Consider the following 13840-nt stretch of genomic DNA (forward strand, 5'->3'; position numbering starts at 1 on the left):
ACAGCAGTTAAGGGGCCAGCCTGGACAAGCTGAGAACATAGAGGTTTATGTGGCCAAGAAGGAGAGTTCCATCATGTGGCAATGGGTGACAGGCTGCCTGGAACAACAGGAAATGCAACTTCTGAATAAAGAAAGTTACTGTCCCCACAGACACAGCACTGGCTAGGATCCCCTGTGCTCTGGACCTCATGTGGGCTCGATGGCATGTGTGCTGGATCCTGGGATCTGCTGGATCCCATTCTTGCCGAGCTTCCTGTTTCTGAGATGCCCTCTTGGTGAGTCTGCAACAGGCTACCTCATGGCAACCCCTACTTTCTCTCATCAAATTAGAATGACTCTAAGCCAGCAGTTACACAACCAGCTAAGCGTTTCTAGGATCCACTGCTTCATCTCCTCATTGAAATTCAGGAAGCCTTGTGCCTTCCCCCCGGCCAAAGTGGAGTTTGGCTGAGCTTTTGTTACATTTGTGAATAGGTCTCACTGGAAGCTTCTCAACCAGAGACCAGTGCTCCGGACAGCCAGACTACAGTGGAAGTAGGCACGCAGGAGTAAAACCAGAGGTAGGTGTGTGTTCTGCAATCTGTGTCCAGTAACTACCTTGAGTTTGAGTTGAGTCCTCAACATGGTATCGAACTCCTAACTAAAGTTGCTCATCTGTGTGTGTGTGTGTGTGTGTGTGTGCGCGTGCGTGTGTGCGTGCGTGCGTGCCGTGCGCTGGGGCTTGAACTCAGGGTGCTCCCACTTGCCTTCTTGCTCATGGCTAGCACTGTACCATTTGAGTCATACCTCCAGTTCTAAAAGTAGCTAATGGAAAAGCCTAAGGAACCCAGATGGATGAAACAAACAAAGCCTAAAATCTTACCTTGAACCCAGATCGTTCAAGATTGTCTTATGGAAAAGTCATTTTATTTGCTTTTAGAGCTAAGCGATTTCTTTTTTCTCCTTCAAGTTTATAGTTCCCCATTGTAAGAAATATTTCTTTGTTGTTGTCGTTTTTTAAAAGTATTTCAGCTGGACAACAGGACAACAGTAGCTCATGCCTGTAATCCTAGCTATTCAGAAGGCTGAGATCTGAGGATCTCAGAAGCCAGCCTGGGCAAGAAAGGTCATGTGACTCTTATCCCCAATTAACTAGCAAAATACTACCCTGAGCTGTGTGTGGCTCAAGTGGTAGCTTGCTAGCTGTAAAGGAAATAATGGTGAAAGGCCCCAAGTTCAAGCTCTGGTACCTTTTTTTTTTTTTCTTTTTAAGTAGTAAGCTGGGAGTTGTGGTAATGCAGGAAGATGGCTTGAGCCTTTTCATTTTTTCTTTTCTGTTCTTTTTTGTCGGTTGTGGGGCATGAACTCTGGGCCTGGACACTGTCCCTCAGCTCTTCAGCTCAAGGCTAGCTTGAGGCATTTCTTGACAACAACATAAGTAATTGAAGTTTTCTCAGAGTCAAGTCAATAATTTTGTCACAAGGAGTGAACAGTACACATCAGCGAGTCTCACCAGCGTGTCTGTGGTGTCACTGTTCCAGTGTGCGGGTACTGAGCTCCATGGCGCGGGAGGGGCAGCTGCGAGAGGAGCTGGGCTATGACCGGATGCCCACCCTGGAGCGAGGGCGGGCTGACCCGGGCCGGCTGACCCAGGGTGCCGGCTACACCACTGACACGAAACCCAAGGACCTTCAGCTGTCCAAGAGGCTGCCCTCATGCTTCAGCTACAAGACATGGGTCTTCTCCGTGCTGATGGGGGTGAGTAGCTGGACATGGCCTCAGAGGCCCGGGTCACCTGCCCCCTGCCCTGGCCACACAAGGTTTCCTGGCCGGAAATCTGGGCCATCCCAGGTGGGAAAGGCAGAAGCAGGGCCAAACTTGCTGTGGAGCCTCTGGGTGCCATTATGTGGGCTTTCCTGGGCCCTCTGAATGCTTATTTTCAGTGAGTAACTGTCATGGGGGGCATGGCTGTCCCCGCAGGCTGGGACCTCTCCCTTCCTGTGGCCTGGACCCTCCTGCAATCTTGCCACACTCCCCGTGGCCCCAGCCCTACAGCCTTCTTCTGCAGGGAGGGTAGGTCTCAGGTTGGAGTCTACACAGCCTCCTTCAGACCCTCATAACAGGAGCCTCAGCCCATGAACTCTGGCTTTCCCGATGCCGGCTGGGATGCTAGTACAGAGGCAGAGTGCCATTTGTAAGGCTGAGGCCTACGTTCCAGCGAGTGAGAAGGCGTTTTCTGGAGAGAGGCACCATTTCTTCCCTTTGATTTGGACAGAGGCCCTGCCTCTGTCCCCCAGAGAGCACTGTGGCAGCCTCTGCTCTGGCCTAAGGGTGAGGAAGGAGCTCTGTTTTGAAAACTGTGGCAAGGCTGTGTCCATCCTCCAGGAGGAGTTGAAGTTAATAGGAAGACAGTTAAGCTGCAGTCAAAGCATTGGCTGCTCATTCCTCAAGTGTACCGTCCTCTGATGGCTGTGTTTGAACCTGGTCTGTGTGGCTCTTTTGTAGAGCTGCCTTCTTGTGACCTGTGGGTTTTCGCTCTACTTGGGGAACGTGTTTCCCTCAGAGATGGATTACCTGCGCTGTGCAGCCGGCTCGGTGAGAACCACCCCTCAGCCACACCTCCACACCCCAGCTCCCCATTCTGCACCCCAGCTTGTGTTCCATGTTTGCTCCTCATTCAGAAACCTCTCATGTGACTGATACCCTTGGAATGCCTAAGAGCATCCCAAGTGGGCTTGTCTCAGCCCCTGTCCCTGCCTCAGTTTCCAGTATAGGCCTTATGTGGGCTTTTTATTGCCTCTGTCCCCTGCAGCCCATCTGCCTCCCCCCTCCAGGTCTGGGTCTTGTTGCCCAGAGGATGATCCCAGCATGACCTGCTGGGTCACACTCCTCCTCCACCACCCCCGCACCACTGCTCCCCAGACCTTCACGGAGCATTGAGGTCACAGTGAGAAGGGTCAGAATGCATGTTTGCAAGAAAGCCTCAAGTACAGGGCCGCCCCTGAGCACAGAACGGCATTTCCACCTGCTTTAGGCACACTGGTGCTTTTTCCTCCTGGGTAATTGTCTAGCCACGGCCACCCCTAATGCTGTGCCATCCTGAGTTATATTCTGACATGGGAGCGCACCTAGCCAGAATGCTTTTTCAGAATAAGTTGTCTTGAAGGATCCTTCAGTGTGGAGGGAACTCCTTATAACGCTTGTTTGCTAGTATGACTTTGACTATTCAGGAGCTTTAAATATAAAACATCATCATTGGGCCAGGTGCCTGTGGCTCACGCCTGTCATTCTACCTACTCAGGAGGCTGAGATCTGAGAATCACGGTTCAAAGCCAGCCCAGGCAGGAAAGTCCATGAGACTCTTACCTCCAATAAACCACCAGAAAACTGGAAGTGACGCTGTGGCTCAAATGGTAGAGCCTTGAGCTGAAGGGCTGAGGGACAGCACCCAGGCCCAGAATTCAAGACCCACAACCAACCAAAAAAAAAATCATCACTGCCACTACCACCATCACCATCATCATCATATTTGTGAAGCTGGACACCAAACCCAGGGCCTTGCACATGGCAGCAAGAGCTCAGTATACAAAGCGTTTTTGTTTTGTTGTACCAGTCCTGAGGCCTGACGTCAGGCCCTGTGTATTGTCCTGGGGCTAGTATTCTACCACTGAACCACAGCTCCACTTCAGGATTTCTGGTGGTTCATTGGAGATAAGAGTCTCACAGACTTGGCTGACTGAACCATGATCCTTAGATCTTAGCCTCCTGAGTAGCTAGGGTGACAGGTGTGAGCCACCAGTGCCCGGCCACAGTGCATTTTTCCGGGTTACTGCCATGATCAGCACTTCAGCTCACCCAGGTTCTCATTTCTTTTCAGTGCATTCCCTCAGCCATTGTAGGCTTTGCTGTTTCCAGGAAAAATGTCAATTCGGTAAGTTCAGCCTCCTGGCAGCCACCGCCACAGACGGGGTGGTCTTGGGTAGCTGACTGTGGGGAGGAACCCAGCAGCAGCAGCAGCAGGGCATTCAAGCAGGGAGGCTGGCGCCTGCCCCACTCAGAAATGACAGGCCATGCCCACCAGGTTGCCAGAGGTCACCCCGGGTGGCAGGGCGGGAAGCCCTCCTGCTGACAGAGCACCCACCTCCCAATTCACCTGGGCACACTCTTCAGTTAATGACCTGGAACTTGGTGGATGTTGCCTTGATTGCTTTAGTCTCCTCTGCCTTTCTTTTTCAGATCCCCAACTTTCAGATATTGTTTGTTTCCACGTTTGCTGTTACCACGACATGCTTAATCTGGTTTGGGTGCAAACTGGTCCTTAATCCATCAGCAATAAACGTGAGTCACTGAAAAAGAATGTGGATCACCAGTGGGTCTCTGTTTCTACCCAGACCGAATCTGCCCGCTTGATGTAGGTCGCTGTCTCTGCCTCTGCCTCTGCTGGGTGGCAGTCAACAGGGGTAGAGCTGGAGACACTCAACAAAGGCTTGTCGTAGCTGTTGAGGGGGACAAGCCTTGAAAACTTTACCTGTGCTTCTGAAGGAAAAAAAGAAAAAAGGTCTCTTCTGAACTCTGAACTGATTCCATTGGACAGATACATCAATACATAATACTTTAACATCTCTTTCCCAACACTGCTTAAAAACAAATGGTCCTGGGCCTTCAGTGTAGCTCACTAGCAGAGCAGTTGCCTTGCATGTGCAAGGCCCTGGGTTCCATCCCCAATACACACACACACACACACACACACACACACACACACACACACACAATATAATGCCAGACCTTATGAAATCTGTGATGCCATTGATTATGAGACACACTGTCACTTTATGGACTAAAAAAGTGGGTAGATATCATTTAAGTTATGACGCCTAAAGAGAACTACCTCACTGGAATGAGGGTGCCCTCGCCAGTCTCACAGGGATGCTGGAGGATCCGAGAAACACCCCTTGCACATAAGAGAGATGACACTGGGGATATTAAGACCCAGCTTTTGGGTGTGTTCCCCTCTGTTTTCTGGACTCTGTTGGTCCTACGGTTGCTCTTCCTTTACTCGTTTTACTGCCAGTGTGATTACAAAGCACCTTTTCCAAGTGACAGATCGCTGAATCCCTGACACACAATTAGAGTTTCATAGGATGAACTCCTAAGAAAAAAAATCTTTTTTTCTTTACTAAATTGTCATCCAGGGGCTGGGAAGGTGGCTCAGTGGTAGAGCGCTTGCCTTGCATGCCTGAGGCCCTAGGTTCGATTCCTTAGCACCACATAAGCAGAAAAAAGCCGGAAGTGGCGCTGTGGCTCAAGTGGTAGAGCACTAGCCTTGAGCTGAAGAGCTGAGGGACAGCGCCCAGGCCCAGAGTTCAGGCCCCACTACCGGACCCAAAAAAATAAATAAATAAAAAATAAATTGTCATCCAAACCCCTTCTTCCATATGGCATTATAAACTACGTCAGAATATGATTTTGGGGTGGAAGAGTGTTCCACTTAGCCTCATACTTGCCCAGGGAGGTGTTCTACCACTTGAACTATGCCTCCAACCCTAATAATATGCATGGCCTAGTGTTTCCTTCTTGTCTAGTATAGTCTGTCCTGGACCTTGACATACAGCATTTTCATTGTTGTTTAGCTTTTCCCTCTGCTTCTCTAAATCTTGCAACCTTCTGCTGGTCAGCAGGAGCCTGGGCAAACGGTCCCTGGGCACCACTGCCCTTTGCCTGGGTGGAGCTTAGCCCTGGAAATATGGACCATTGAGAGAGGTTGGGGGTGCTAGTCCCTGTTTCTCCCCATTTGGGAAGGGTTGGGCAGGGATGGGTCCTCTCCCAAAGCAGGCAGCCTGTGGCAGCTGCCCTGCAGGTGCCTTCTAATCATCCCCTGCCTTGTGGAAGGAAACTTCACTTGCTGCCCTGACCCAGGTGCCTGTTTGCAATGCTAGTTCTCTGATGTGGGCAAGCCAGAGAAGGATTCCAGGCACCGTAGGAATGGCAGCCATGCTTTATTCAAAAGCTCTCCTCATTAGCAGGAACACACAGCATAACAGCTATGTGAAACCAAGGCATCTGAGTGGGCCAGTGATGGGAGAGCCTGGGGCAGCCTGCCCAGGGACGGTGTATGGCGGCCCGGGATAGACCGTTTCCTAAGGGCAGGCAATAGTATCCCTCAGGTGCGGATTCTTTTTCAGATCAATTTCAACCTCATTCTTCTACTCCTGCTGGAGCTTCTCATGGCGGCCACAGTGATCATCTCTGCGCGATCCAGCGAGGATCCCTGCAGGAAGAAGAAAGGGGTGAGCCAGGGCGATCTGCTTGCCTCCTAGACGTGGGTCTGGCTGCCTGAAGGGTCCCCAGGCACACAACTGAGGCCATGGACAGGACAGACATGGCTGGTGCCAGGGCCAATAGCAGCAGTGTCACTCCCAACGTGCCCTCCCGAGGTGCCACAGAAAGACCAGGTCTGCTCACGTGTCTGTGAACTGTGAGGGTGGTGACTGAGCACACTTCCACATGCAGAGAGGAACACGTCTGTGTTTACAGTGCTCTCCTGATTATCTCGAGATAATCAGCTACACGCACAGTCTGACCCTGCCCATTGCTCCTGACCCTTCCTCCATGCAGTTGGACCCTCCCTAGGTGTATGAGCCATCACCAGGAGGTTCAAGCCTCTTAGTGGTGGCTGGCACCACTGAGCCAGATCGCCTGTGCAGGGTGCAAGTGTAGCAGCTCCCAAAGGTTTTCCTTCTTCCTAGGCTTCTATCGCTGAAGGCACCAACATCCTGGATGAAGTGATATTTCCTGCCAGGATCCTGAAATCCTACTCAGTAAGAGGAATCCTTCTTTCCCTTCCTATTTTATCTTCTTAAGAGCGAGTGTGTGGACCAGTCATGGTGTTGTTTTCCAAGAGGACCAGACACGATGCAGACTACGTAGGAAGCCCTGTGCTGTGTCCGAGAAAGAGACATCAGCCCATTTATACTGTGGTTGGAACAAAAATGCCTTGTCTTAAAAGGATCAGCATTCTTTAGCTGAATGGTTGATTCAGAAGTGTCCTATCTGGCACCTTTGTCTCGGAACTCCAATCCCTGTGAGTCCTTTCCCACCCTTTGTACCTGGCTTGGGGACCCTGTCCTGTTGACCATGTTTTAAGTCTTGGATAACCTATTTTTCCTGGTTGTTTGGTTTTGGTCTATCTATTCTGTTAGTGAGAGATCAGTTATAAACGTCCCAGTCTGCGTGTGGAATATCTGGCCTGGATTTGGGGCGTGTTTTTAGGAAGAAATGAGCTTAGTCACTCCCTAGTGGATTTCATTTTTCATTTTCATTTTAGGTAGTAAACCACCCTGTCTTTAATAATGCCTTTGCCATAAAATTCCCGTTAACTGTGGTTTAAGTACATCTGTCACTTTTAATTGGCACTTAACCCTGTATCTTTTGTCTCCCTTCTTTCAAATTTCTTGTTCAAATTTCTTGTTCTTATATATTGTGGTATGTTTCTTCTAGACATTGAATGGCTGTATTTTATTTCTATCCAATCTGTCAGGCTCTTCCTTTAGCCTTTTGAGGTTAGCTGTTTCTTTTGAGAGTGATTACTAGCATAGGTGTATTTTTACTTTTTTTTAAATATGTGTGTGCCAATTCTGGGGTTTGAACTGAGAACTTGGGCACTGTCCCTGAGCTTTTGTGCTCAAGGCTGGTTGTCTGCCACTTGAGCCATAGCTCTACCTATTTTCACTGCTCTTATTCTCTCTTTTCCTTGTTTTGTTCCTATTCTTTTTCTCCTTCCTTGCCTCTTTTGAATCTACCTTCCATTTCCTCTCATTTGGAATAGGAAGCTACACACCTTCTTTTGGTATTCTTTTAGCACTTTAACTCCACACATGGATAGGTGTCTGATAGTGGATGCAGCCTCTGTACCAGCAGTGTGAGTCACTGTACACCTGCCCCTGGTGTCCACTAACAACCACCGCTAGTGCGCTGCTTTTACTCTTCCCTATGTTGGCTTCATCAGTCTAGGTCAGTACCTGGTGCCTCCATTTCCTTTTTCTGCATTTCTGTTTTCCCATCTGGCTTAATTTTCCTATTTAATGCATTCTTTAGGCCTTTGTAAGAGAGTGTCTGGTTCTGGCTTCGTTGTGTTTTCAATTTTTGCTGGTTCCTCTCATTATTGAGATACAGGATTTTCCCCAGAAGGGAACTCCAGGCTGCAGTTGGCCTCTTCTGGGGCCCTATTGCTGTCCTGTTTGGTTTTTTGTTTGTTTGTTTGTTTGGTCGTGGCCTTGAACTCTGGGCCTGGGCGCTGTCCCTCAGCTCTTCACCTCAAGGCCAGCGCTCTACCACTTGAGCCACAGCATCACTTTCGGCTTTTTCTGCTTATATAGTGCTGAAGAATCGAACCCAGGGCTTCTTGCATGCAAAACAAGCCACCTTCTCAGCCCCGCTGTCCTATTTCTTTTTTTTTTTTTTTTTTTTTTTTTTAGTTTATTTTTTTTGGTCCGGTTGTGGGGCCTGAACTCTGGGCCTGAGCACCGTCCCTCAGCTCTTCAGCTCAAGGCTAGTGCCCTACCACTTGAGCCACAGTGCCACTTCCAGCTTTTTTCTTTTCTTTTTTTTTTTTTTTTTTTGGGTCCGGTCGTGGGGCCTGAACTCTGGGCCTGGGCGCTGTCCCTCAGCTCTTCAGCTCAAGGCTAGCGCTCTACCACTTGAGCCACAGCGCCACTTCCGGCTTTTTTCTTTCTGCTTATGTGGTGCTGAGGAATCGAACCCAGGGCCTCGAGCATGCAAGGCAAGCGCTCTACCACTGAGCCACCTTCCCAGTCCCCCGGCTTTTTTCTTTTTGCTTATGTGGTGCTGAGGAATTGAACCCAGGGCCTCAGGCATGCAAGGCAAGCGCTCTACCACTGAGCCAACTTCCCAGCCCGCCGCTGTCCTATTTCTGGAGGCCCCCAGTCTGTGTCACAATCGCTCTTAGAGTGGCACTGTGGCTCAAATGGTAGAGTACTAGCCTTGAGCTGAAGAGCTCAGGGACAGCACTGAGGCCCAGAGTTCAAGCCCCATGACTGATTAAGAAAAAAAAAAAAAAAAGCACAATTGCTCTTAGACGGGCGTTCAATTTCCTTTGTCCATCTTGAGTCTTGTGCTTTCTCACTGTAGGAGGCTGGGCTGGCTGGCAAGTCCTCTCGTGAGTTCCCACAGCCCCTTGGGTGGCCGGTGCTCCTGCTGGCTGAGTCAACTCTATGCTGTCTCTGTTGGGGCTCTTCATGTGAACTCAACCAGGGCCCCACCTCGATCTGCCCTTCTTGTCTCCTCTAAGGACTTCTCCATTGTCAACCCAAAAAGGATAGCCAGCCCCGCCCCCAGCCCCTTGCCTGCCCCTGCCTTCTGGCGCATCTGGGGCTCCTCCCTTGTAACTCCGCAGGCTTCAGGCTATGGGAAGATGGACCCAGGGTGACGCTGTCCCATGGTCCCCTCAGGTGGTCGGTGATAGCTGGCGTGGTGACATGTCCTATTGTCCCCTCAGGTGGTGGAGGTCATGGCTGGTGTCTCTGCTGTCCTGGGTGGTGTCATCGCTCTGAATGTGGATGACGCTGTCTCAGGCCCACACCTCTCTGTGACATTCTTTTGGATCTTAGTGGCAGTGAGTACTTCCTGGCCGACTACCTTGTCATCCATAGCTGGCCTGGCCAAAGTTCTGAGTTCCCTCCTAGATACAACGTGGCTGGTCTTGGAGCTGTTTTGGCTCAGATAAGAAGGCACCTGGGAGTAAGATCTCCCCCCAGCCCTGCCCAGAAGAATGTGGGACCTGAGGACCAAGTGCACTGGGGTGCAATTCCATATTGTTGTTTTGTAACTTTCATATTTCCTGAGAAGTCATTTTTATTATTCTCTATACTTTTTTTTTTTTTGGTTGGTCGTGGGGCTTGAACTCTGGACTTGGGCACTGTCCCTTCACTCTTCAGCTCAAGGCCAGTGCTCTACCGCTTGAGCCACAACACCACTTCTGGTTTTCTAGTGGTTTATTGGAGATAAGAATCTCACAGACTTTCCTGCCTGGGCTGGCTTTGAACTGCAATCCTCAGATCTCAGCCTCCTGAGTAGCTAGGATTACCGGCATGAGCCACCGGCGCCCAGCTTATTCGCTATACTTTTGTAATATGTATTTTATAAAATGCAACATCATGCCTACTATTATATTGTGATTGGGTAGACAACACAGGCCTTGCACAGGAGATGTGCCTAATCCACGGTCACTCGCTTAAGTAGGTCACCTTTGTCATTCTGTGTCATTCTGAGTTCATCTACATAGTTTAGTGCTGTTCACTGTCTAAAATACCCCTAGAGGGCTCCCTGGAGATGTGGCTGCGGCTGGTTTTGCACTCCTCATACCCCTCCGAATGCGTGGCCTCGAGCCCCTCCACTCCCAGCGTTCCACAAGTGGCAAGCCTGCTCTGAAACTACCATCTGGCCACGCCTCTGGCTTCCAGGCCCGGACACAAGCGGCTGTTGTGCACCTTGCCACTGACTTGCCAGCAGCCACTGGTTTGTCCCACATGGAGCTAGCTGCTTGGCTGGCTGTGTGGAGATTTTACTTCATTCATTAGCTTACTTTTTTTGTGTGGTGCAGTGGATGGAACCCAGGGTCTTCCCACCCTCGGCTCACCACCGAGCGGCATCTGCACCTCCACTTACATAGACTTTTACATGGTGCTAAAAGTCAGCTTTATAGAAACAAAGAAGATAGATAAACATCCCCCACCTTGTGCCTAGGCTCCGTGAGCCAGCAGGGCTCTTCTAGAAGCTGCCCCAAAGTCCCTATGTTTAGCCAGGAGGAAGCACATGCCCGCCTGCAGCTCTGCTGTGGCGGAGGTGGTTGCGGTGCATGACTACAGTTCTCTTGTGAGGGCCTGGGGCTCCAGGCAATTCCCTGGGCGCCAGTGAAGAGCCACGCACCTGGAGGGGGGGTGAGACTCGCAGCAGGACCACCCCCGGCCACACCTCCTTTTTGCTGTCTGAAGTGCAGAGATGGCACTTCAGTCTCTTTCTCTCTCTCTCCCCCTCCCTCTCTCTTTCTCATTCTTTTCTTTCAGTGTTTTCCAAGTGCCATTGCCAGTCACGTGACAGCAGAGTGTCCCAGCAAGTGCCTGGTAAGTGAGGCCTGTCCCTTACCTGGTAAGGGAGGCCTGTCCCTTGCACGGTGGCTTGGAGGCAGCTCTGGCACACTTGGGTGCTCAGGGCTGTCTGCTGGGTGGGGACCTGGGAAGGAGAGGAAGCTGGCGGCTAGTGGAAGGGCTGAGGCTGGCACTGCAGGCAGCAGGGGCTCACAGCCATGCCCAGGGTCCCCTTGCCCTGGGCTGCTCTGTCCATGAAAGTTAGAAATCCCTGCAGCAAAGGACTGAGTGGGAGGGCAGTCCTTTAGCTTCATTCTGCCCCCAGTGGACTGTCAACTGTCAATTGCTCTGTTTGGGGCCAGAATGCTGTGTGAGGTGGGCTGTGTGGCCCCAATTTCTGAGCCCTGAAGTAAGGTTCACACTGCAGTTTGGGAGAAGTTAAAAAGATGAGTTTTAGAGGAGCGTTAGGTTTTGAATTAGTGGGCAGTGGGCCCCTCAGGAGCCATGTGCCCGCACGGCAGCTCCTGTCCACGCGGGGTAAACACTCGGCCACACTCACCCACAGGTGGAGGCGCTGATCGCCATCAGCAGCCTCACATCTCCACTGCTGTTCACGGCCTCAGGGTACCTGTCCTTCAGTGTGATGAGAATCGTGGAGATCTTTAAAGATTACCCACCAGCCATCAAGGTAGGTGGCCTTTGATCTTCCTTGGAACCTCTGCTTGCTGCCAGTGTGGGTCTCAGGAGGAGCAGCAGGTCCGGGGCCCTGGGTGCAGTGTTCTGGGTGTATGCCTGGGCCGAGCAGCTTTGCACAGTCTGCTCTGGGTCTACCTGCCGAGCATGTAGCCTGGAGTGGGATCTAGTTTGCCTTGTGTATGAAGGAGCTGGGACACGAGCGGGAAAGCATCTGTTGGGGGCACCCTGGCCAGCGTGCCTGCTGACCCTGGGATGTCCTGGCCGCGTGCTTGCTCACACCTGGCTCTACCATCACAGGCCTACGACCTGCTCCTGTTGCTGCTGTTGCTGGTCCTGCTGCTTCAAGGAGGTCTCAACACTGGCACGGCCATCCAGTGCGTGAGTTTCAAGGTTAGCGCAAGGATGCAGGGTACATCCTGGGAGGCACAGACCAGCCTGCAGGACCGGCCAGCAGGAGAGGTGAGTGGCCTGTTCTCCAGGGCACTGTCCTATGCCCTGAAAGGGCCTGCATTCTGTGATACTATTTTGCATTTTTGTGTGTGTGTGTGAATTCCCTAGGCTTTGATGCTCAAGGCTAACATTCTACCAGTAGAGCCATAGCTCCACTGCTGGCTTTTTGTAGTTAATTGGAGATAAATCTCTAAACTTTACTCCTCAGGTCGGCTTTGAACCTCAGTCCTCGGTTCTCAGCCTCTTGAGTAGCTAATATTATAGGCCTGGGCCGTTGGCAACCGGCCCATTTTGCATTAATTAAACACCTCAAAAGTCTTGGAGAACTAAAATGTTAAATACATTTAATTTTTATGTGTGTATACCAGTACTGGAGCTTGAACTCAGGGCCTCAAACCCTCAGTCTGCTTTTTCTACTCACAACTGATGCTCTACCACTGAGCCATGCCTCCCGTCTGGCATCCACTATTTTTTAGATATGTAAGGAAATACAGACTATTCCTGAAGAGTGATATGGGCTTGGGGCGTCTGGCTCTGGCTTTATTTGGGAGACACAGCACAGGCTTTTGAGGGGTTTTCACAGCCACAGGAGCTTCTAGCGTGGCCCCTGTGGATGCTGGCTCTGTGGGACATGGGCACCTCCAGCCTTGTACCCGGGGCTCCCTGGCCAGTGGGTGAGGGGGGCGTGACACACCAGCCATCAGCTGGACCATGACCACCTGGACCTGTCCTTGGCCCCTATGAGGGCCCAAAGCCCTCCACACTCGAGGCCTCTCATGGGCCACCTTCCTGATAGTGTCCTCCCTGGGCCAACCTCCCACTGCCTTGGGACAGCGATCACAAGAGCCCAGGCCCCAGGCTGCTGTAGGCCCTGGGGAGGTGTCCTGGCCAGGCCCAGGCTCTGGCCCAGGCCCCGCCTGAGCTGGGTCCCCACCACGCAGCTACATGGCCAGCTGGGCATGTTGTGTGCTGCAGATTCTAGAACAGTCATAGGGGGTCAGGGTGGACAGCCAGGGCCAGCAGCTGGCCTCCCCTCTAACACATGTCACATCTGCCTCAGGCACCTGCTCACTTTAGAAGGTGAGGGACACCAGCACTTCCAGAAGAGTGAGTGGAGGCCTGGGTCCCTTTCCTAGAGGTGTAGAGTCTTCTTTCCTCCCTTCTTCCAAATGAAGGGAGCAGGGGGGCTGGGCAGCTGGCCATACCCAATGACCTGCTGAGGCCCATCTGGTGACACTGCTCTTCCTGTCATAGGTGGCCAGGAGCCCCCTGAAGGAGTTCGACAAGGAGAAAGCCTGGAGAGCCGTTGTCGTACAAATGGCCCAGTGACTGCAGGATGGGGAAACTGAGTCATAGTGACGACCTGACTAACTCTCCTGCAGCTACTACTTCTAACACCTGCCCCCAGGGTGGCCTAGGCTGTGAGGTGGTTTTGTTCCTTCTTATAGTTCTGATGACTGTCCTGAGTCAGTGCTTCTCAGTCACAGCTGCCAGGGGCTCCCGGGGACAGGGAGGGTGCTGGTGCTGGCTGTCTAGGGCAGAGATGGCAGACCTCCAGGCTTCAGCCTTTTCTGCCAGGGATTCCTGCCTTGGCCCTTCCCCTGTGGCCTGAA

General features: G+C 51.6%; 1 protein-coding gene across 5 annotated transcripts; it reads left to right on the forward strand.

Moving 5' to 3' along the window:
• The first annotated feature begins 1539 nt into the window (after positions 1–1539).
• Positions 1540–13556, forward strand: Mlc1 (modulator of VRAC current 1). Of its 5 annotated transcripts, XM_042698056.1 has the most exons (11): positions 1540–1737; positions 2485–2574; positions 3857–3910; positions 4216–4317; positions 6162–6266; positions 6726–6797; positions 9494–9610; positions 11061–11117; positions 11647–11769; positions 12075–12236; positions 13482–13556. In XM_042698056.1, the coding sequence occupies exons 1-11, from the start codon at positions 1540–1542 to the stop codon at positions 13554–13556; spliced, it is 1155 nt and encodes a 384-aa protein (XP_042553990.1). The 5 variants fall into 5 exon arrangements, with proteins under 5 accessions (XP_042553990.1, XP_042553991.1, XP_042553993.1 ...); XM_042698057.1 differs by lacking the exon at positions 11061–11117; XM_042698059.1 differs by lacking the exon at positions 4216–4317.
• The last annotated feature ends 284 nt before the right edge of the window (positions 13557–13840 follow it).

This window comes from Dipodomys spectabilis, unplaced genomic scaffold, assembly GCF_019054845.1.
Source record: "Dipodomys spectabilis isolate Male_0828 unplaced genomic scaffold, ASM1905484v1 ptg000230l, whole genome shotgun sequence".
NCBI classification, from domain to species: domain Eukaryota; kingdom Metazoa; phylum Chordata; class Mammalia; order Rodentia; family Heteromyidae; genus Dipodomys; species Dipodomys spectabilis.